This window comes from Corythoichthys intestinalis, chromosome 12, assembly GCF_030265065.1.
Source record: "Corythoichthys intestinalis isolate RoL2023-P3 chromosome 12, ASM3026506v1, whole genome shotgun sequence".
Taxonomy (NCBI): Eukaryota; Metazoa; Chordata; class Actinopteri; order Syngnathiformes; family Syngnathidae; genus Corythoichthys; species Corythoichthys intestinalis.
In genome coordinates, this window is record NC_080406.1 from 30,654,794 (window position 1) to 30,679,452 (window position 24,659).

Genomic DNA, 24,659 nt, shown 5'->3' on the forward strand with positions numbered 1-24,659 from the left:
TTAATTTTTCATTAAAAAAGAAAAACCTGTAAATATGATCTTTGATACACCAAAAAATAACATGTTGGATTAAAAACAAAATAATGAAGTAAATATTCTCTATTTATTTTTTTAAGTATTTATTTTATTGGACAAAGAAACATGAAATATTCTCAGATTTTTGTCATCCCTGATCTTTTTTTGAGGCCTCCAGAAATTGTATGTTAATTTTATTTTAGCGAGAAACATGACGTCGATTTGCTGGCCACACAAAATGGTGTGACGTGCAGGATCTTACCCTCGAGTTTTATACCTGTGATTAAGAGCCACGCTACATTTTAGCACCCTGTGGTAGGGTACTCCAAGTGATCCCTTTCCACCAAGCAATCATTTTTTGTATTTCAGGTTTCTGCCAAATACTGTGAGGAATACCGGCCAAATTGTCGTAATGCATACCATTTTTAGCACCCTTTTTGGGGAGGAGGGACCAAGGACCCTACCCAATTACCCTAGAAGTAATTTTCCACCAAGCAGTACAGCAAGATCCATGGTGCTGGTTTTAAAGGGTACTAAAATAACTATTTCTGGCACCAAACCATGTGCTTAATGGTGATAATGTCATGCGCAAGATGTTGAGGTTTTGTGTGATGTGTGTGCCCCTTAGCTCATCACATCATGCTGGTGTTGGAAACGTCGGCCCTCACTAAAAGTGCCGAAGTGGAAGTGACGCTGACCACAGGAGATCAGGAGACACAACGCAGACTGCGGCTGTGGGTACAAGTTTGCTTTGTTATGGTATTTTTCAGTGTCCAAAGATTGTCCAAAAAAAAGCATAATCTGTTTGTGTATCAGATTCAATGAGACCTAAGATGTCAGTTTTCCACTAAAGTTTGGTTTAGTTTTGAACACTATTTTTGTCTTCTTAAAGGTTACCAAAACAAATGATAACTTCTATGTTTATTGTTATGGTTTTCCACTTACCTTGAACTAAAAATACACAAGACTTGTTGACCTAAGTAAGTATTTGAATTGAAGGTCCGCTGCATGTTTTTGTGACCCTAACATGGCAGCGCCTTCCCTGCTGGCTATTTATAATGCTAACGTCCTTGGGCTTGGTAATAACTGTCTGAAGTGATGAACATGTCTGTGTTTTAGCCGTACAGACACTACGGTGTACACAACGGTGTTGGCTCACCCAGTGGCGCTATGTGAGATCCACTCCATTACCTTGAAAAACACAGGCGCTCGCTTCTACCGCCAGAGCGAAATCCACGTCAAGTCCGTCTGTCTGTCCCAGATCGCTTCGCCCATGTACGTATTGTCTGAAATCCAGAGGTGGGTGGGCACCCAAAAATTTTACTCAACTAAGAGTAGCGTTACTTCAAAACAATATTACTCAAGTAAAAGTAGTCATCCAAAAAATGTACTCAAGTACAAGTAAAAAAAAATATTTGGTGAAAAGAATACTGAAGTAATGGGTAACATTGTGGGTAAATGCTTATATTTTTGTTGGATTTTTTTTTTTTTTAATAATAGTATTTTTTTCTGAACACAGTTATCTATATGGACTAAGCCAATGTACAAAAACCCACACACACAAAAAAAATCAATTCCGACGAGAGAAAAAAAAAATTATATTAAAGTAAATTATTCATCCAATGAGCATGAGTGCCCTCTGGTGGAGAAAACAGTTCCTAGTTTGAATAGTGTAGAGCAGGAGTGGGAACCTCTTGGTACCTCACAATACGATACGATTTGCGATACAAAGGTCACGATAACGATCTGACGATATGGCGATACAACGATTATTGATAAATTGGTCAGAAAATCATTCAATGATATTCTGAAAACGACTAATAAACAGAAAAACAAGCTTCTGCTGTGAATTGGAATGAGTTAATCACTAGTAGACGTCCAATCCATTTGAACTCCCACTTCGAATGGATTGAACGTCTATGGCCGTCAGTGGCAGCCAATGCCAGGCAGTGAGGTAATTTTGGGCTATTTAAGGTCATTTAACGGTTGATTTTCAGTACTTCCTGTTGATTTGGGGGTATTTTATAGGTCACTTCCTGTTTATTTTGAGTTACATAACAGAAGGTGACCAGGGAATCAATCAAATGAATAGGCAGTGACTCAAACTCAACAGGAAATGACCTGTAAATGCCAAAAAATGAACAGCAAGTGATCTGTAAATGCCCTGAAAATCGGACAGAATGACTGTAAATGCTCTGGTTTCGAATGAACGAACGTTTCTAGTCTAAATGGATCGGGCGTCGAGCACTGTCATTGCAACCTTAGAGTTAACTGAGACACTATTATAATGGAAGATTTTGGGAGCAACATGTTGTTGTTTTTTTTTTTTAGACATTGACAACTTTTTAAAACGATATCTCAATTCTTGGCAGGAGCATATCGATAACCTTTGCGGATACAAAGTATCACGATATATCATCCATCCATCCATTATCTTCCGCTTGTTCCGGGGTCAGGTCGCGGGGGCAGCAGCTTTAACAGGGAAGCCCAGACTTCCCTTTCCCCAGCCACTTCAACCAGCTCCTCCGGCGGGATCCCAAGGCGTTCCCAGGCCAGCCGAGAGACATAGTCTCTCCAGCATGTCCTGGGTCGTCCCCGGGGCCTCCCGCCGGTGGGACATGCCCGGAACACCTCTCCAGGGAGGCGTCCGGGAGGCATCCGAACCAGATGCCCGAGCCACCTCAGCTGGCTCCTCTCTACGCGGGGAGTAGCGGCTCGACGCCGAGTCCCTCCCGGATGACCGAGCTTCTCACCCTATCTCTAAGGGAGAGCCCGGACACCCTGCGGAGGAAACTCATTTCGGCCGCTTGTATCCGGGATCTTGTTCTTTCGGTCACGACCCAAAGCTCGTGACCATAGGTGAGGGTGGGAACGTAGATCGACTGGTAAATCGAGAGCTTTGCCTTTCGGCTCAGCTCCTTCTTCACCACTACGGAACGGTGCAGAGTCCGCATTACTGCAGACGCCGCACCGATTCGCGTGTCGATCTCCCGCTCCCTCCTACCGTCACTCGTGAACAAGACCCCAAGATACTTGAACTCCTCCACTTGGGGCAGGATCTCATCCCTGACCCGGAGAGGGCACTCCACCCTTTTCCGACTGAGGACCATGGTCTCAGATTTGGAGGTGCTGATCTTCATCCCAACCGCTTCACACTCAGCTGCGAACCGCTCCAGTGAGAGTTGGAGTTCACGGCTTGATGAAGCCAACAGCACTAAATCATCTGCAAAAAGCAGAGATTCAATGCTGAGGTCACCAAACCGGACCCCCTCAACGCTTCGGCTGCGCCTAGAAATTCTGTCCATAAAAATTATGAATAAAATCGGTGAGAAAGGGCAGCCTTGGCGGAGTCCAACCCTCACTGGGAACGAATTCGACTTACTGCTGGCAATGCGGACCAAACTCTGACACCGGTCGTAGAGGGACCGAACAGCCCTTACCAAGGGGCTCGGTACCCCGTACTCCCGGAGCACCCCCCACAGGACTCCCCGAGGCACACGGTCGAACGCCTTCTCCAGATCCACAAAACACATGTAGACTGATCGGGCGAACTCCCATGCACCCTCGAGGACCCTGGTGATCAGTCGACAGCTCCGCCTCTCTCTTCACCCGATTGTCCAAAACATGCGGCCGCAAGTCCAATGACACGATTACGAAGTCGATCATCGAACTGCGGCCTAGAGTGTCCTGGTGCCAAGTGCACATATGGACACCCCTATGTTTGAACATGGTGTTCGTTATAGACAAACCGTGACGAGCACAGAAGTCCAATAACAGAACACCACTCGGGTTCTGATTGGGGGGGCCGTTCCTCCCAATCACGCCCCTCCAGGTCTCACTGTCATTGCCCACGTGAGTGTTGAAGTCCCCCAGTAGAACGAGGGAGTCCCCAGAGGGGGCGCTCTCTAGCACACCCTCCAAGGACTCCAAAAAGGGTGGGTATTCTGAACTGCTGTTCGGTGCATAAGCACAAACAACAGTTAGAACCCGTCCCCCCACCCGAAGGCGGAGGGAGGCTACCCTCTCGTCTACCGGGGTAAACCCCAATGTACAGGCGCCAAGCAATAAGTATGCCCACACCTGCCCGGCGCCTCTCACCATGGGCAACTCCAGAGTGGAAGAGAGTCCAACCCCTCTCGAGAGGATTTGTACCAGAACCCAAGCTGTGTGTGGAGGAGAGACCGACTATATCTAGTCGGAACTTCTCTGCCTCACACACCAGCTCAGGCTCCTTCCCTGCCAGAGAGGTGACATTCCATGTCCCAAGAGTTAGCTTCAGCAGCTGGGGGTCGGACCGCCAAGGCCCCCGCCTTTGGCTGCCGACCAACTCCCTACGCACCCGACCCCTTTGGCCCCTCCCACAGGTGGTGAGCCCATGGGAAGGGGAGCCCAAGTTGCCTTTTCGTGCTGAGCCCAGCCGGGCCCCATGGGGACAGGCCCGGCCACCAGACGCTTGCCTTCGAGCCCCACCTCCAGGCCTGGCTCCAGAGGGGGGCCCCGGTAACCCGCGTCCGGGCAAGGGAAACTGGGGTTCATTCATGTTGCTCATCATAAGGGGTCTTTTTGAGCCATACTTTGTCTGGCCTCTCACCTAGGACCTGTTTGCCATGGGTGACCTTACCAGGGGCTTAAACCCCAGACAATATAGCTCCTAGGATCATTGAGACACGCAAACCCCTCCACCACGATAAGGTGATGACTCACGGGTATATCACCATTTCGATATTTTGTCACACTCCTAGTGAAGAGTTCCTTCATAGTTACTATTATAAAATTAAAAGGATCATATCTCTGGTTTTCAGCCGTCAATCGGTGCCAAATAAAGACTGGGAGAGAGGTTAAAATCCGCGCTTTCGAGTCATGTTGAGGGCAGCGCTCTGTCAAATACTTCATTTTTTACGCTGCTTTAAAGACACCACATGATTGAACAGGCTGGGGTGAGATAGAACGGCAAGCTTGCGTCCGATTGGTATAATGGAGTCAAGTGATTATTGTTGCGACGTCTCATTGGTGAAATCCGTAGAGCTACCCCGGTTATACACCAGGCACGTCTCTCCTCTTGGCTTTGCTGGCAAAAACAAAAATCATATGTAAAAATTAAAAGGAAAAATGTAATGACTCTTGTGTACCCCAAAGTAGTGGAGTAAGAGTAGCGTTTTTCTCCACAAATCTACTCAAGTAAAATTAAAAAGTTTTGTAAAACTACTCTTGGAAGTACATTTTTCTCAAAAAGTTACTCAAGTAAATGTAACGGAATGCATGTAACGCGTTACTTCCAACCTCTGCTGAAATCCGTAGTGAATTTATAGTTTGGGGGGCAGATAGTAGACCAGTTTTACATCTGGATGGCTGTAATGTGCATGCCAGGCCACTAGATGGGAATGTTTTCCAAATGTTAAAACGTTTCGTGCTCAACAGCATTGTTGTCATGGCAGCTAGCTGACAAAATGAGCCCCCTAAATGGGACTTTATTTAAATAAATGTTCAGAATAATTTTTCGCATGTTACCGAATAGATTGCCCAATCCATTCTGGAGGAGCAGTAGTTACTAGCAGAACTCAAAATCATGGGACAAGAAGAAGACACGGCTAACCAAAAAAGTTTTGTTTAAGGGGGGGAAATACTCTTTGCTGGGCAGAACTCATAACAGCTTTTAGGGACGAAGTGTGTTACTTAGCAGAATTCACACATTGCTGGGCAAAATTCACAAGCATTTGTCTCCCTCAAAGACACTTGATGCAGAATGGGGGAAAGAAACCTTGCTAACGAGAATAGGTATTTAAACTGACTGACTCCTGTTGCTAGGCCGAATTCACAATTGTTGTGCGGGCCTGGGGGGATTTGTTGCTGAGCAGAATTTTCAATCACTTGGGGGACACACCTTTTTCTAGACAGAGCTGACAACTTGCAGGCTAGAATTCACAATCGTGTGGGGGAGGACATTTGTCGTTAGACAGAAATTGTGTCATCATTTGATGAGAAAATGCTTATTATTGGGCAAGATTCACAATATTTCAGCAGGGGAAAACCTGCTTTAAAATAGTTGAGGTAGGAAAGACGTTTGTTACAGGGCAAAATTCAAGTCATCACTTGTTGCTAGCTACACTCAATTCACAATGATATGGGTGGTATTGTTGCTGTGTTGAATTTGTAATCATTGGGGTGTGGGAGAATTAGCTTTGATGCTAGGCAGATTTAATTTATTATTCATATTTTTAAAGTCCTTTTTAAGTTTAAAAATCTATTAGGGGCAGTGTCACACTTTTTGCTCGGTGGAATTCACAATAATTGTGGATCACAATTCAAAACATTTGCATGTGGGGAGTGGCTTGTTGCCAGGCAGAATTTAAGGATTTCATTCTCTTTCCAGGCGCGAGGCGCCAGTCTGCATAAACAACTTCAACGTCCGGAGAGGATCTCTCTGGTCACATGACTTAGTGCTGGTATGTGGCCTCTTCTGACGCCACCTGTCGTGACCAATTGAGGAAAAATGAGGACAGCGAGAAGATGCAGCGTTGCAGAAAAGCAGATGCTGTTGTGGACGCTAACTTAGCATGTGTGTTTATTGTTGTCATTTCACACAAATGTACACACATTGATGTAACATTGGCTAAAAAAAAATAGCAGCTAACCATAGCTTATACATGAAGCGTCCCAGGAATTAGACAGTCCCACAATTTTCACTACACACGGAAGCTTGGAGAAATGTTGGCCCCGTTGTCATAAATAAACTTTAATTGGACAATTTCACATTATATTGATGCGCTATACAAGTATAACACCATTACCATTACCAAATGATCAATAGTTGTAACACGCTAATGGCTAACTACAGTAACATATTTTTAGATTATTTACAGATGAAGCACTCAATTTCTATCATGTTTTTGGACAAATAATTCTAAATTAGCACAAGTGATTTGTGAAACGAAATAAAAAAAGAAAACTGTGGTCCAAATAACTGAAAGTCTTCAAATAAATGAAAAAAAATAAGGCCTGCTCAGAGTTTGGGAGTGTCGGTGGGCGCTAATGGTGCTCGGCTCCTCTGGAAGCGAGCTGTTCCTCTGGACCCAGCATCGCCCCCTGTGGGGATAAAGAATAATTACTTGCATACTTACAAAATATCGATACAAATTGGAAAAAAGCAAAGCACAGCAAATGTGAGCCATTTTGCTCTTTGGTAATGAGAAATCCCCATTCATCAAACATTTTAGTTATGAATTAATTAGGTTAATAATGGATAGTTTATGGGGGTTATGTATGCTGAGAAATCTCTTCTCCATACCAACAAATTCTCCATGAAAGTTTGAATCTTAACTGAAAAGAAAAATTTTGTTTTTGCAATGATGAAAATTACTTTTCTGAGTACAGAAATAAAAGTGATATTTACATACAGTGGGGCAAATAAGTATTTAGTCAACCACCAATTGTGCACGTTCTCCTACTTGAAAAGATTAGAGAGGCCCGTAATTTTCAGCATGGGTAAACCTCAACGATGAAAAAAACAAAATCACATTGTTTGATTTTTAAAGAAATTATTTCCAAATTAGAATAGAAAATAAGTATTTGGTCACCTACAAACAAGCAAGATTTCTGGCTGTCAAAGAGGTCTAACTTCTTCTAACGAGGTCTAACGAGGCTCCACTCGTTACCTGTATTAATGGCACCTGTTTTAAACTCATTATCGGTATAAAATAAATGTCCACCATATCAGTCAGTCACACTCCAAACTCCACTATGGCCAAGACCAAAGAGCTGTCGAAGGACACCAGAGACAAAATTGTAGACCTGCACCAGGCTGGGAAGACTGAATCTGCAATAGGTAAAACGCTTGGTGTAAAGAAAGCAACTGTGGGAGCAATTATTTGAAAATGGAAGACATACAAGACCACTGATAATCTCCCTCGATCTGGGGCTCCATGCAAGATCTCACCCCGTGGCGTCAAAATGATAACAAGAACGATGAGCAAAAATCCCAGAACCACACGGGGGGACCTAGTGAATGACCTACTGAGAGCTGGGACCACAGTAACAAAGGCTACTATCAGTAACAATGCGCCGCCAGGGACTCAAATCCTGCACTGCCAGACGTGTCCCCCCTGCTGAAGCCAGTTCATGTCCAGGCCCGTCTGCGGTTCGCTAGAGAGCATTTGGATGATCCAGAAGAGGACTGGGAAAATGTGTTATGGTCAGATGAAACCAAAATAGAACTTTTTGGTAGAAACACAGATTCTCGTGTTTGGAGGAGAAAGAATACTAAATTGCATCCGAAGAACACCATACCCACTGTGAAGCATGGGGGTGGAAACATCATGCTTTGGGGCTGTTTTTCTGAAAAGGGACCACGACAACTGATCTGTGTAAAGGAAAGAATGAATGGGGCCATGTATCGAGAGATTTTGAGTGAAAATCTCCCATCTCTGGGTCTTTCAGCATGACAATGATCCCAAACACACAGCCAGGGCAATAAAGGAGTGGCTTTGCAAGAAGCATTTTAAGGTCCCGGAGTGGCCTAGCCAGTTTCCAGATCTCAACCCCATAGAAAATCTGTGGAAGGAGTTGAAAGTCCGTGTTGCCCAACGACAGCCCCAAAACATCACTGCTCTACAGGAGATCTGCATGGAGGAATGGGCCAAAATACCAGCAACAGTGTGTGAAAAGCTTGTGAAGAGTAACAGAAAACGTTTGGCCTCAGTTACTGCCAACAAAGGGTACATAACAATGTATTGAGATGAACTTTTGGTACTGACCAAATACTTATTTTCCACCATGATTTGCAAATAAATTCTTTAAAAATCAAACAATGTGATTTTCTGTTTTTTTTTTTCCACATTCTGTCTCTCATGGTTGAGGTTTACCCATGTTGACAATTACAGGCCTCTCTAATATTTTCAAGTGGGAAAACTTGTATACATATATATGTATATGTATATACTGTATATATATTGCGTACTATATATATGCCATACATATACACTGCTGGCCAAAAGTATTGGTACCCCTGCAATTCTGTCAGCTATTGATTGCAATTAAAAATGCATGGGTAGCAATATCTTCATTTATTTTGCTTGCATTGAAAAAACACAAAAGAGGATTGGGGGAAAAATTAAATCATTATCAATTTACACAAAACTCCAAAAATGGGCCAGACAAAAGTATTGGCACCCTTTGAAAAATCATGTGATGCTTCTCTAATTTATGAAATCAACAGCACCTGTTACTTACCAGTGGCACGTAACAGGTGGTGGCAGTAACAAATTCTCACTTGCAGCTAGTTAAAATGGATTAAAGTTGACTCAACTTCTTTCTAGTATCCTAGTATGTACAACATTGAGTATGGAGAAAAGAGCCCATGGCATTGTGGCTAACCTCCCTAGATGATGACGGAAAAGAAAAATTGACGAAAGATTTCAAATTTAAGATTGTGCAGATGGTGGATAAAGAACCTCGACTAACATCCAAACAAGTTCAAGCTGTCCTGCAGTCCGAGGGTACAACAATGTCAACCCGTACTATCCGTCGGCGTCCGGATGAAAAGGGACTCTATGGTAGGATACCCAGGAAGACCCCACTTCTGACCCAGAGACATAAAAAAGCCAGGTTGGAGTCTGCCAAAACTTACCTGAGAAAGCCAAAAACGTTTTGGAAGAATGCTCTCTGGTCAGATGAGACAAAAGTAGAGCTTTTTGGTAAAATGCATTAACATAAGAGTTTACAGGATGAAAAACGAGGCCGTCGAAGAACATGGTCCCCACAGTCAAAAAATGGCAGAGGTTCCCAGATGTTTTGTGGTTACTTTGCTGCCTCTGGCCCTGGATTTCTTGGCCGTGTGCATGGCATTATGAAGTCTGAAGACTACCAACAAATTTTGCAGCATAATGTAGGGCCCAGTGTGTGAAAGCTAAGTCTCCCTCAGAGGTCATGGGTCTTCCAGCAGGGCAATGACCGATAACACACTTCAAAAAGCACTAGAAAATGATTTGAGGGAAAGCACTGGAGACTTCTAAAGTTGCCAGCAATGAGTCCAGACCTGAATCCCATAGAACACCTGCGGAGAGATCTGAAAATGGCAGTTTGGAGAAGGCACCCTTCAAATCTCAAGAGACCTGGAGCAGCCAAAATAAGAATGGTGTAAAATTCCAGCAGATCATTGTAAGAAACTTACTGATACATAACGGAAGCGGTTGTTCGAAGTTATTTTGTCTAAAGGTTGTGCTACCAAGTATTAGGCTGAGGGTGCCAATACTTTTCTCCGGCCGATTTTTTTGAGTTTTGTAAAATGATAATGATTTAATTTAATTTTTTTCATTCCCTTTTGTGTTTTTTCATTGCAAGCGAAATAAATGAGATATCACGACCAAAGCATTTGTAATTACAATCATTTTCTGGGAGAAACTGAGCATTATCTAACAGAATTGCAGGGTTGCCAATACTTTTGGCCAGCATTGTATATATATATACATATATATATATATATATCAGGGGTCGCGTTAACCGAATATTTTCCGTCGTTGACCGTTTTTTTAAAACGGTGACGGAAAAAACTGAAGTCCATCTGTCATTTTGACAGGTTGCAATTCACACCCCAGACCACAGGGTGGCGAGTGAGCATATTAATTAGCTATTTTCTCTTGATGCATGACTTCGTTGGCCTTGCTCGGAAAAATTTCAAGGCAACTGAGTGTCCGAAGTTTCTTCAAAAAGCCCCAAAACTACAATGGTGTTGATAAAAGAGCTAAAAAAAGAGGGACTGCACAAGCGGGCACGCAATTCAAGTCCATGCGCACCAGGAGGAAGGTGTGAGACTGCGTTCAGGCCACAGCAGGTGAACTGTTAATTTCATTGTTCCATATGTAGCCTACCTACTGGGGCCACAGTCAGCTGTTTTTGTCACTGCAGAGAAAAAGTTACTTATTCATCTGCTTGATGTGTGATGGCACGGTGTGGATTCTCTGTTAAGCTTGTTCGGACAGAATATTAATTAAAAATGAATGAAAACTAAATACTACTGAATATGTCATTATTATCATTTTTAAAATTTAAGTGACGGGTAAAAATAGATTATGACCGGATTTTTATGACCGTCAGTCAAAATGACAGACAACGAAAAAGTCTAGCGCAACCTCTGATATAAATACGTATATATATATATATATATATATATATATATATATATATATATATATATATATATATATATATACTGTATATGCTGTTTATAAAAACTTTCCAATTACGGCTATGAGATTAAACTCGTAATATTTTGGGGATAAAGTCGTTATAGGAGAAGAAAAGTCACAATTTTATCATATTACAAAACGTACTTTGTTTACTTTATGTAATATAAATGGATACGGCACATCTAAATCATAATAATATGACTTCGTAAGCTGTGCTGCATCCAGACATTACATGAAGTACTAAAAATTACGTAACATTACGACTTTAGTCACGTTATAATGCTAAAACTTTTTCCTCATAATATTCCTACCTAATTTTCATAATATCTCTTTAATGTCGTAACTTTATTCTCGTAAAAATACAACTTTGATATTACAATATTTTCTCGTAATATTACGATTTTTTTTCTCGCAAAATCACGACTTTAATCTCGTAATTTTACAATTTTATTCTCATAATGTTAAGAAGAGTGTTTTAAATCTGGAAATATTACGACTTAAATCTCGTGAGATCACATTTTCATTCTCGGAGGCCTATTTTTTTCTTTATGTGTTCCTAACAGTCCGGAGAGGCATATTTAAAAAGTCCTGAGATTTTTATCTTTCCTCTGTAAAAGTAGAACATTTCCCAGACAAACATGACAAGTTCTCCAAAAAAAATTTGTTACACCGTTTCCAGAAAAAGATGTCTTGTTTGTGAAATTGTTGTTGTTAGTGTTTAAGGTGCATGGCATCCATGCAAGTTTGGTTCCACCACGCGGTGCCCCCGGTGCAGTACTTACATGTATCTTAAGCGGGTGAGCGGGTGTGTTAGCTCGGGCCCCCCTGGCGCCCCTTCTACCTCAAATAATCCCTCTCACTGCCATAGTCGGTTAAGGAGCCCGCCACATCGGCAAAATCCTCCAGGACCAGGCTGGTGGAGTCCTCACCGGAGGGCAGCTCGGGGTCCGAGGGCCACGTGCGTCCAGTTGGGTTGTCAGGCTCCCTGTGGGGGGGCCGCTCGGTTCCGTCGGGGGCCTCGCCCTCGCCGCTCTGCGACGATGGGGCCAGCACGTGGTAGAGGCTGGGCAGGCGGATGTCCAGTAAGACGCCGCTCTTGATGTACAGCTTGTTGTTGAGGTTGTACAGCTTTTCGGCGATGTCGTAGCCCAGCATGACGGCGAACAGGCGGCAGACGTAACGATCCTTGGACAGGAGTGAGAATAGGCGGCGGCGACGCCAAGATACATAGCGACAGTCCTCTTCTGCCGTCAAAGTCACCTGAAAGACAGGCCAAATAAGTGCGATGGAAGTTGGATGCAACTTCAACTTCCTCACTTTAATAGTGTTAAAAGTGGAGTTTCCTGCGTTGTGCGTCATGCGTTTGTGTAACGTGTAGAGGTTTGGGTCGACTCCTTTACATCTTTTGTTCTTAGGAACATCAAGATGATTTTTTTTTTTTTTTGAGAAAGAAAGGAAATTTGTGGGGAAAGACAAATGAAAAAAATCCCTAAAAAAGCAGTAATTAGAACCTCAAAAAAATTCTATTGAAACAATTCAATGTAATTTTCCATGGAAAAGTTGCAGAAAAAGAAAAAAAATCCTACTTTTCTATGTAAAAGAAGTTCATTTTCTCACTATTTTTATAAGAAAATATACTTTTCATTTAAAGATTTTCTTTTTCAAGGAACATAGGGCAATTTTATCTGGGGAAACATTTTTAAGGGAAACGAATCAAGTCAAATGGTATTTTAATTGTTTTGTTGATCAGTTTCAGATTACTTTAGGGAAATGATCAAAAGTCAGATTAAGAGCATGATTTGTTTTTTTTTTGTTTGTTTTTTTTAAGACTTTTTGACAGGTCATTAAATTTGAAGAATTTTTTGAAGAACAAGGGCACTTACAATGAAAAAGCAATTACCATAATTTTTGGCCTATAAGGCGCACCTGACTATAAGCCGCACCCACCAAATTTGACACAACAACAGCATTTGTTCACAGATAAGCCGCACTGGACTATAAACCGCAGCACTCCTCACTGTATTATGGAATATTTACACCAAAAGATAGTGACCGGTAACACTTTATTTGAAAGCGGCACCGTAAGACTGTCATAAGACCAAATGAACCACCATGAAGCTTTGAACCGATGGGCTGAAAAGCTTCATTGCTTCGAGAAGATTAATTTGCCTATCACTGCTCCACCTGCTGTCAACACTGTTGTCGTCCAACATGCCTCCTAGCACGCATTGCAGCACTACAGATGTAAATAACAATCAAAATTCATGTTCTCTGCAAATTATTTCTTCAGTTACTGTTTCAGTTTCATTTATTGCTAGAGATGGTATTTGGTAACTCTTTATTTGAAAGTGGCCCCATAAAACTGTAATTAGACAATCATAATTATGACATGACACTGTTATGACAATTAATGAATGCTTATACCAGATGGCATTTAGTGTTATTATGGCAAATTATCTCACTTTTGAATGGATGTAAAAGATCCGAGCTGAACATAAATGGATATAGTGACATAGTTTGCCGGATGACACTTAATGACATCTGTCATAAGCATTCAGTAATGCCCATGATAGTTTCATGTCATAATTATGACGGTCATAAGACCAAATGAACCACCATTGCTTCACTAAGCTTCATTTGGACATCACTGCTCCCTTGGAGAGACAGTCAACCTCTGCTGCCACCTGCCGTCAACTCTGTTGTTGTCCAACATGCCTCCTAGCATGCATTGCAGCGCTACAGATGTAAATAACAATCAAAATTCATGTTATGTGCCAATTATTTCTTCAGTTGCTGTTCCAGTTGTTTCATTAATTGCTAGTCATGGTATTTGGTAACATTTTATTTGACAGTCGTGCCATAAGACTATAATAATTATGACATGACACTGCCATGAGCATTAATGAATCCTTATGACAGATGTCATTTTGTGTCATCGGCAAATTATCTCACTTTTGAATAGATTTAAAAGATCCGAGCTGGACATAAATGGAGTAAGTGACATAGTTTGCCGGATTACAATGACATCTGTCATAAGCATTCCTTAATGCCCTTGATAGCATTATAATTATGACGGTCTTATGACACTGCTCTCAAATAAAGTGTTACCTATTAACCCAAATAAATCAACAAATAAGCCGCGCTGGACTATAAGCCGCAGGATACTGAGGGAGGGAAAAAAGTAGCGGCTTATAGTCCGGAATTTACGGTATCTAGGGAAAAAAAATTCCCTATACATGATGAATATATTTTCCAACAAAAACAATACTTCAGAGCAGTGTTGTTTTCATCAACAATGACATAATGAAAATATTTTGTCAACAAACACTTTTTTCCTGACGGTGACAAATGATAACGAGGTAAAAACGTGTTTAATGCCAGTTTCATGCCAGTTTTCGTCTGATGAGACGAAAATGCGCCATAGTTTCCGTCACATGTTCACAATGTGTGACATCTTATATGTAGTTAGCCTTCTTCGTAGCAGTGTCTGGTTGTGTCACTCATTTGCGTTTCTGCGCCCCTCCTTCCCCCAACGCACCAGTGTACTCTCCTCTCAAGGCTTTCACACACGGTAAGATTTGGTTTCTCAACTTGGCCAGAGAGAATAAGCAATGTTGCTTTAGCCTTTAATCATCACACACTAAATGTAACTCATAGCATTAGCATAGCATTCGCGTTCACATTAGCCTAATGCTAACGGCGAGCATCCTCTCAAACTCAACTTTTTTTCTTACATACAGTTCGTGGCGTCCAGGAGGGTATAATTATTTAAAAATAATGTACTGTTTTCCTGCTGAGTGTGTATTATTACCAAGTTGGCATTGTCCTTGTAGACGCTACACTATGTGCACGTCTGTCAATGTTCATTTAAAATAGTTGGAAACATTTATTTATTTTTGGAGTAAAAATGTTTAATTTTACAGACGAAAACATTTTTAGTAAACCGACTAAAACTAGACAAAATTAGTGTTGAGTTGTCATCAACAATAACTAGACGACAACAAACACATTTTGAAATGACTAAAATATGACTAAGACTAATAAGTATTATTGTCCAAAAGACTAAGACAAAATTTAAAAGAGCTGCCAAAAACAACAGTACTACAGAGGGAAAAGTCATGATTTTTGAACAAGTGTTTTCACAATATTGGAACATAAGTTCTATTTTTTAAGATTAAAAAGGTAGGGGGGAAAAAATTCTGGAAGAAAAAAATAAGCGTTAAAGTTTACTCATTCACAGACTTTGACAGCAACAAATATAAATTCCATTTTAACACGCCCACCTAGTTCAAATAGTAGATCTGACATCTATCCCTGTTAATGGAAGCCACTAAGTTAAGAATAATTAACATTGGGGGGAAGTCTGATTATTACAGTGATGTCCAAACTATTGTCCATGGGCCAACGGCGGCCAGCTGCCAAGTTTTTATTGTCCCGCAGAAATGAATGAAAATATTGAATATGGCCTGCACGACACACTGAAATTCATCTTACATTCTGTTGCACGTCTCAGCTTTTACACTACAGTGGGGCAAATAAGTATTTCGTCAACCAAAAATTGTGGAAGTTCTCCTACTTGAAAAGATTAGCGAGGCCTGTAATTGTCAACATGGGTAAACCTCAACCATGACAGACACACTGTGGGAAAAAAAAACTAAATCACATTGTTTGATTTTTAAACAATTTATTTCCAAATTAGAGTGGAAAATAAGTATTTGGTCACCTACAAACAAGCAAGATTTCTGGCTGTCAAAGAGGTCTGAATTCTAACGAGGTCTAACGAGGCTCCACTCCTTACCTGTATTAATGGCGCCTGTTTTAACTCATTATCGGTATAAAAGACACCTGTCCACAAATTCAGTCAGTCACACTGCAAACTCCACTATGGCCAAGACCAAAGAGCTGTCGAAGGACACCAGAGACAAAATTGTAGACCTGCACCAGGCTGGGAAGACTGAATCTGCAATAGGTAAAACGCTTGGTGTAAAGAAATCAACTGTGGGAGCAATTATTTGAAAATGGAAGACATACAAGACCACTGATAATCTCCCTCGATCTGGGGCTCCATGCAAGATCTCACCCCGTTGCTTCAAAATGATATCAAGAACGGTGAGCAGAAATCCCAGAACCACAAGGGGGAACCTAGTGAATGACCTACAGAGATCTGGGACCACAGTAACAAAGGCTACTATCAGTAACACAATGCACCGCCAGGGACTCAAATCCTGCACTGCCAGACGTGTCCCCCTGCTGAAGCCAGTACATGTCCAGGCCCGTCTGCGGTTCGCTAGAGAGCATTTGGATGATCCAGAAGAGGACTGGGAGAATGTGTCAGATGAAACCAAAATAGAACTTTTTGGTAGAAACACAGGTTCTTGTGTTTGGATGAGAAGGAATACTAATTTACATCCGAAGAACACCATTACCACTGTGAAGCATGGGGGTGGAAACGTCATTCTTTGGGGCTGTTTTTCTGCAAAGGGACCAGGACGACTGATCTGTGTAAAGGAAAGAATGAATGGGGCCATGTATCGAGAGATTTTGAGTGAAAATCTCCTACCATCAGCAAGGGCATTGATGATGAGACGTGGCTGGGTTTTTCAGCATGACAATGATCCCAAACACACAGCCAGGGCAACAAAGGAGTGGCTTCGTAAGAAGCATTTCAAGGTCCTGGAGTGGCCTAGCCAGTCTCCAGATCTCAACCCCATAGAAAATCTGACAATTACAGGCCTTTCTAATGTTTTCAAGTGGGAGAACTTGCACAATGAGTTGTTGACTAAATACTTATTTGCCCCACTGTAGATACTTAAACAGTTTCTCTCCTCTAGCTCAGGAGTCACAACCTGACAAGATGTTAAACTAATTGCAGGAAGCTGTGTAGAATTTCAGCATTTTTGTATTACATTAATATTTTTACATTTAAAAAAATATCCTGTCAATATCCTCATGCCTCTGGATTATTCTGTTGCTTGTAGCCTTTAACGCATTGAATGCCATTGACAGTTAAAGATTTAACTGGTCTGCATGGAACCATGACGCATTCCATCCCCCTCGTACAGGGTACTCAAACATGTGCCGCGTCCAAAATGGCAGGAGAGCACACTAACCCCCAGGTCAAAAGGCTAGCACCTCTAGCCGCCAGCGCACTCTCTTGAAGCCATCGGGAGGGACGTTTGACATGCAAAGTACACAAAGCGATGCCAGGGGGGCATGTGACTTCGGGGATCATACTTTTTTGCCATACAAGAATGAGGTGTAATTGCACATCCACTCGGTGGGTAGCAGTGTCGCTCTCTTTTCTAACCAAACAAGAGCCCACAGCAAAGAGCAGCAGATATGAAGAGCTAAAATGAGGAAATATGACGAAGCATATGTAGCGTTTATTTTCTCTTTTAATAAAGTGGGAGACAAGGAAAGACCAGTATGTTTACTGTGTCTAAAAGTGTTGGCAGCAGACAGCCTGAAGCCAAATCAAGATGTCACTTAAAAACATTAGACCCCAAACACATTGATAAACTGCTTGATTTTTTTTTTTTAAGCGAAAGTGTGCCAAATATTGACAACAGTCCCGCTTAGTGTTACGTCAGTAAACTAGCAATCACTGTTAGCATCAAATAAGGTGGCATACCAAGCTGCTCAGTGTAAAATAACCCCACATTAGAGCAAAGGAGCTGAAACTGCCTGCAGCAAAAATAAAAACTGTGCCTCTGTCCAGTGACAATGTTGTTTTTGTTCTATTAATTTTTGTATTTTCAGTCAAATTGCTTGGCATATTCTACTTGAGTCGATGTTGCGGATCAATTAGATTTTTTTTAAAATTTATTGACGTTATTAAATGTTATTTTTCAGTGCCAAATGGTCAAAAAAATGTACCTTGAGTGTATGTTTAAAGTTTGGATGTGACTTTTTTTTTCTACCAAAAATTTAGGCAAATTGATGCACTCTTAAGTCTTTTCTGTTACAAACAAAAAAATAAAATTACACTTTATTGTAAGTTAATCTATATTTTTTTAATGTTAACAAGGACACAATGTTATGCTGAGGTGTACTTATAATAATTTTATACACAAATGATGCTATTTACAGTGGTGGCAGAGAGTGGGGGGGGGGGTATTTACATCTTCCTGAGGGGGGATATTTACATCTTCCTGAGGGGGGGTGTAACAGAAAATAATTGAGAAGCACTGCGTTAAATAGACATCAAATCCATTTCAACTGGGAAGCCTGGCACTCAATGATCATGTTTTACTGCAATTGACGGCAATAGACCTCCAATCTAATTTGACAAAGGGGCTGGCAGCGAACGAACATTGCCAACTTTCCCAGTAAAAATGGATTGGACGTCTATCTCCGTCAATGGCAGTGAGTTGGTACTTAAAGTAAAAAAAAGACCTAATCTTTTTACCCGATTCCCATCCTCTATCTAACAAATGAAAGTGGAAGGATTTGCGGTTGGCCCTTGCATTCTTGCATTTTTCTGAAAGCGGCCCTCAGAGTAAAAAAAAATTAGACACCCCTGGATTATTATCAAGTAAAATAGGGATTTGCTTTAGACCCCAAAAAAATGCAAAGTGCGTTTGAATGTTGTGCATTTCCTGGGTACCTGAAACTTTCCGTCCTCGTTGGGCCTGAGAGATTCCCACTCGGGAGAGTCGAGGAACTGGTGTCGGTGGATGTAGTGCAGAAATTGGCCCTCCAGAGATACGTTGATCCTGACATCAATGGTGACAAGGTTGAAAAGGGGAAAGTGAGATTAGAAAACTGGAGGTCACTTGTGACTTTTCCGACATTTGCATACCCACCTCCACGGGGGGGCAACAAAAAGTGCACTGCTTTTGGAATATTTGCTGCGTCAAGCTCCGTTTGTTGCTTTGCCAGAAAGAGCGGATAAAGTCATCAGGACACTCCTCGGCAGGGGGTGGGGGGGCTTTAAGATAATCCACTGTCTAAAAGTGGATTGCAGTAAAGATTCCTCTTTCTCCTACACAGCTGAAAAGTTACAGCACCTCATTTCTTTACATTCTCATTTTTGCTTATTCGCTTTTACTTGAGACAACCTTTGTCACAATTGGGTCATTTAACACCATCGAAAGAGCTGTGAATAAGAATATTGTAATTGACTTTGTCAACTGGGAGGTGGTTGTAGCTCTTGACCTCACATGCGTGCACGCATTTGGGCCGAACAGGAAGTGGAAACAAGCAAAACATCCCTGCAGCGAATGCGCGGTTGCTTTAAACATCTGCTCGGGAAGCCTTCCAAGTACACGCTGATGTGTACCAACGACAGATTAGTGCTTTTGAGCTGACCCTCGCAGTTGTGCATTCATGTGTCGACATACTTGATTGGGTTGGGGGCGCTTTGTTTCAATGCATATGAGAGGACAAACGGACGATAAATGTTTTTGTCACTGTGGGAAAAAAATAATAACTGGGGGCGGGGATAAACATTTTACAACAAAAAAATTAGTCTGTTTTTTAGGAAAACATTTTGTTTTATTTTTTTAGGAAAACAGATAAGGAGAGGAACAACAATGAATTATTTTTACTTGTCAAAGGAAAACAAAAAGGCAAAATATTCTCAGAAATGTAAAAAACATTTTAATGAAAAACAAATGTCCAAACTTGTAGAGAAATTAGCACTTCTCCAAGAAAACATTTATATGAGACAAAGGGTTTTTTTTAGTATGGGGGAGAGGTTTGATTATTTTTTTTACTTTTCAGAGGAAGATACTGTTTATATATATATATATATATATATATATATATATATGGCGGAAAACACAGACAAGGCTGAAAAAGCAGTATCTGCTCTTGCACCTGTCTTTAAAATAAACTGCTGTATTTTAAGCCAAAAGGACTGTTGTGTTTAATAGAACAATATGTCTATATGCTGCCATATCAGATTCATGGCGCATTAAGCCCTCGAACTATTTAATTTGTCCGTTTTACCCTGGAAACTCCCGTTTACAGATGTCACGCAACCGCTTTTGTTTCAACCCAGCCATAAAAAGAAGGTAAGTAATTCTATTCATTATTCAAAATGTCTGTAATTTTTTAGCTTAGAATCATTAGTTGATGTCTAATATTTAGTTTAAAAAAAAAAAGGCTTCAAAAAATATAAAATATTTTAAACTTTTAAACTAATTACGTCACAATGAAAAAAATAAGTGTCTGTAAATAAGTCATGGATATTGACCTCATAACTATCGCTTAATTGTATTTTGTTACGGTCACATTTTCCCCAATATTTTAGATGATAAATAATCGATCCAAACAAAGAAAAATGGACAAAAAAAACATTGAAAAGGGTAAATATATGAAAAAGAACATCTCGACCACTCCTTGATGTCTGCATCATGACCCTTGTTATATTACTGTGTTTCACCGATAAAATCCAAAAAATCCGACTTGTGGCCATTCACAGCTGTGTCTTGACACTCAGTGATACATGGAGTATTTGTATTGAAAAGAGGTAAGTAAGTGATAACATCTCATTAAAATCATGGCGTCTTTATGTTCTCTCATGCACTCACCTCCAGTTAGGGTTTTGCGATTGAGATTTTAAGCTTTGCAATGATGTATCACACATGCATATAGGACAATTTTGCCAAATTGGGGGTCTCAGAGCAGAACTTTAAGTCACTTGAGTGTTTTCCGTCATATATATATTTTTTATTATTATTAAATAAAAGCCAAATTTAGCAAATAAATTGAAATGTTACAAAAAAGTTGTTTTTTGAGGGGAATAAGCACTTTTATAAAACTGATATTGAACTTCTGAAAATTCATTGCACAAATGCACCAGTCTGAGACGAATAGCATCCCTTGTTTCCACATGTCATCTCTTCTTCAAAACCTCGAAACCTTCTATCATGTCACTCTCTCCATGACGGACATTAGACCAGAGCTAGTATTGAGTCCAAGTTATACTTCCTATAGCCATGAACTTGACCAGCAAAATAGGAAACGGATGGTTTATGACCTCAACCTGTCATAAATCAACACATACTGCATATCCTATATTGCTCACCCTATTCAGGGTCATAGCTGTTGTCCATCCCACAGTGTGAAACAGTTGCCACATGAGGAGGAGAAACTATGAGGTATCACTTTTCGGACCACTGAATTAAAATAAAATGCTAAAAAGGAAGTGACTTGTTGACATATGTGAAGGTTCTTACAGAAAATGTTGGTCTTGCAAAGTTTTTTTACATGAGAAATTTCATAATAATGGAATACCCGCCATTTGTAATCCAGGTTATCAATCAAGGAAATCAGTACTGGGTGTTAGGGCCCTGACTTGGGAACCAAATTGCTAACTAGGACCTTTAAAGAGGGTAGAAACTAACTCTTGTCTTTTTGAGGGATTATTAGCTTCAGACCGTTGGCCACTTTTACATTAGTTGCCTTTCAATTCAAAAGCCACACTTATGCATCTCAACGATCTGAATTGGGAGTCTCCAGTGGCACCAACGAAGGGACTGAATTCTGGCCAATGTGATTGGGTGTAGCGTGGAAGCCCTGGCTGAGAAGACCCTTTCCCATTCTTGGAACCGGGGATTTGAGGTGGCCCGAGTGGGTGCTAACCCCCTGGTAGGAACGGAACCTGCGCCAGCAACATGTACCTACACTGCCATCCACTTTGTTCGATGTAGTTGGTCATCCTCCTTGACACAACCTCCCAATTTATGGAACCTAAGAAGCTCCAGTTACAGGATTTAGAGGAACTGATCAGTAACTGAGCCCGCGCCGGCCAAATCTATCACTAAACGACCTTTTTACAACCCTCATGATTTTGGGGCCTCCGGCTGTGTTTCAAGTCCCTCGCCAGGGACCAAACCTAGTCCGACTCCTTGAAAGTTGGCAAAATATACCACCTTTACAAGAAAAGTGATCTGCAGGTTACTACTTCACAGAAACAAGACACCCACCTGCCAGACAGCAGAAACGAGAGCCTGTCGATTGGCGTCTTGCCCTCCACTGCGTACGTTTCACCCGCTTTCATCTCTAGCACTTTGTTCTCGAAGGCACCAGAGATCTCCTTGAATACCTGGACAGGCACGCCCAACGGGAGATAGACAGCCTGGTAGAGGTCAGTCAGCTCTTCGCTGGGCAGGCCCTCCTTGTGCAAGCGGTAAAGAAGGTGGCAGATCTGCATCAGGCAGGCCAGAAGCAGCAGGAGGTTCCAGGTGACCGCGTCAGGGCCGCATATCGTCATCCAGCTCCACAGAATCAGGCACAAGAAGGAAGGGGTCAGAAAGCCGAAGATAAAGAGACACCCGTAGGCTCCGCTGCCACCCATATAGCCCAGGAACAAAAACGCGTTGCCCAGATGGTAAAGGGCTCCTTCGGTATTATTAGTCCAGCCATTGCAGACCGGGGCGGAGAATAGGTTCTCCAGAAGAGTAGCATTCTGCTCAATCATGTCAGAAAAGGGCAGCAGAGTCATATATCCAAGTTTGTTCCCTCGTGAAGTTCTTCAGGGTTTTCTCACGGTTCTGGATTGAAGTCCTGTTCTCATTATGTGTCCCGTATCTGTCTCAGGTAGTGACTCTTTCAGTTTCAATGCCGGCCAACACTAGAGAGACAACAGCTGGAGGGGGCGGATAAGCCTGGAGGAAGAGGAGGAGTGGGAGTGAGGGCTCGAGTTTGGGGGGGTGTTGATATGGAGTCCCCACAAGGATCACCATGTTTGGAATTGAAACCCAAGGAGGACACGAGTAGCCGACAGAAAGCAGGCCTGCTACTTAACATAACAGTCAGAGAGAGGCAGGCAGGAAGTGGGAAGGACTTTGTGTCGCGCTGTGAAGTCTCCAGAGGTTCTGGCGGCCCAAGTTGTTCTTGTGTTGTTCTTGTGTCAGTTCTGCCTCGAATGGGTCAAACCAACCGAGCGGTTGTGGACACATCCACACAAGACAGGCAACCAACTGCAGGTCGGATTTCAGGTATAAATATCCACTGCAACCGCCTGACATTCGCAACTGTCCATCAATCGACAAAAACAAGTAGTGAGGGAGGAGAGCAGACCTTTGCCAACCACTTGAAATTATGAAGTCATCTATCGTTTTAATGGACTACAAACACGATGAATGATCCACTCAGACACTAAACCTGTTATGACAGATTCATGATGATCAACGGAGTTGTTCTGTTTACACTGATGGTAATTCTGGATCAGATCCAGATTAAAGTATATTTGATGTTATTTGGATAAATCACTTCCCACCATTGTTTTTGTTTTAACTTTGAATGGGAGCCATTTTCAGAAAAGACAATCTCTGCATTGGCATCCATTTTGAGCATTTTGGCTGATATTTCAAAACTATGTAAACGGGGTAGACTTTCACCAGAAAAAAATAAGCATGTTTCTACCTCATTATGTTCTTTCTTAAATGGATGTGGCACATGGGTCAGTTTCACCCAAATCAACTGGATAGCAAAACAGAAAAACAGCTTTTGCAGATAAAAATCAGTATAATTTTTGCAGCATACTTTTCTCTATTGCGGGAGTCAGCAACCTGCGGCTGTAGAGCCTCATGTGGCTCTTTAGCGATGTCCTAGTGACTCCCTGGAACTTTTTCAAGAATGTTTGAAAATGGAAAAAGATGGGGGAGGAAAATATATTTTTGTTTTCTGTAGGACAAACATGACACAAACCATTCTTCTAGTTCATTAACATTGTGATGAAGTTAAACTTGAGGCGGCATCGTACAACAACGTACTCACGTGGTGCGTCATTCTCTATAGGGTGCACCGCAGGGAAAATAAACATTTAATCATGAAGGCTCATTTATGTATTTTAATAGTAGGCTAACATAGCCAATATAGACACATACACCATGTGTTGCCTTCATTATAAGGCTTATACATAAGACAATTTTTTGCGACTCCAGACAATTTTTGCTTTTTTGGTCCAATATTGCTCTTTCAACATTTTGGATTGCAGACCCCTTCCCTAGTGACAAATCAAACATCTAAACCAAGTGGATGAATTTTCATGTCATCGGTATTAAAATTTAAAAACACTTAAAAATGCATTCCAAAATAGTTGGAATGGTAAAAATCAACTTGTAGGGCTTGGAGGAAATGTTTGAAGAATAGCCAACATGACGAGAAAGGGTTTTTCTAACTTAACCTTGTTGCCACTAAATACAGTATCAAAATTTTAATTTTGACACTCCCCTCACCAAAAAAAAAAGGTTCATTGAATTAAATGTTTATTTCTCCCGTCATTTTCATCTCCACTAGTACTACTACATCTCCTGTTACCACTCTAGAGGACAAAATGGTGTTCCGTCCACTACAGAAAAGAATGCAGATATGTCACGTATTGACCAGAGTTATTTTTAAAGCTTGAGTACATACCAGGGACAGCAGCCATTCAGGGAATGGGGAAGAAGTGAGCACCGAGGATACCTACCTAACCAAAATGCCACGCCATTAATAATTCACCTTCCATTC

The 24,659-nt window shown here is 41.5% G+C and overlaps 2 protein-coding genes across 6 annotated transcripts in view; one reads left to right on the forward strand and one right to left on the reverse strand.

Annotated features, from left to right (window-relative positions):
* pla1a (phospholipase A1 member A) overlaps window positions 1-7,012 on the forward strand; it is a 19,081-nt gene extending 12,069 nt beyond the window's left edge. Inside the window, exons 9-11 of one of the 3 annotated variants that reach the window (XR_009066314.1) lie at window positions 644-753; window positions 1,135-1,290; window positions 6,386-7,012. Coding sequence is in view for 2 of the 3 variants with exons in the window: in XM_057852314.1 (XP_057708297.1) it covers window positions 644-749; window positions 1,135-1,290; window positions 6,386-6,476 (353 nt within the window). In the remaining variant the exon portion in view is untranslated. The remainder of the gene's footprint in view (window positions 1-643; window positions 754-1,134; window positions 1,291-6,385) is intronic. The other 2 variants (XM_057852314.1, XM_057852315.1) reach the window with 2 other exon arrangements.
* popdc2 (popeye domain containing 2) lies at window positions 6,456-24,560 on the reverse strand. Of its 3 annotated transcripts, none has more exons than XR_009066316.1 (4): window positions 22,130-24,560; window positions 18,802-18,910; window positions 11,978-12,455; window positions 6,456-7,098 (listed from the first exon to the last, which is right to left on the reverse strand). XR_009066316.1 is itself a non-coding variant. In XM_057852316.1 (4 exons), exons 1-4 carry the CDS (start codon window positions 22,645-22,647, stop codon window positions 6,987-6,989), a joined length of 1,158 nt encoding a protein of 385 aa, XP_057708299.1. In that variant the 5' UTR covers window positions 22,648-24,560; the 3' UTR covers window positions 6,456-6,986. The 3 variants fall into 3 exon arrangements, 2 of the variants coding, with proteins under 2 accessions (XP_057708299.1, XP_057708300.1); XM_057852316.1 differs by having other exon boundaries at window positions 12,037-12,455; XM_057852317.1 differs by having other exon boundaries at window positions 6,457-7,098; window positions 12,125-12,455.
* Window positions 24,561-24,659: the final 99 nt, after the last annotated feature.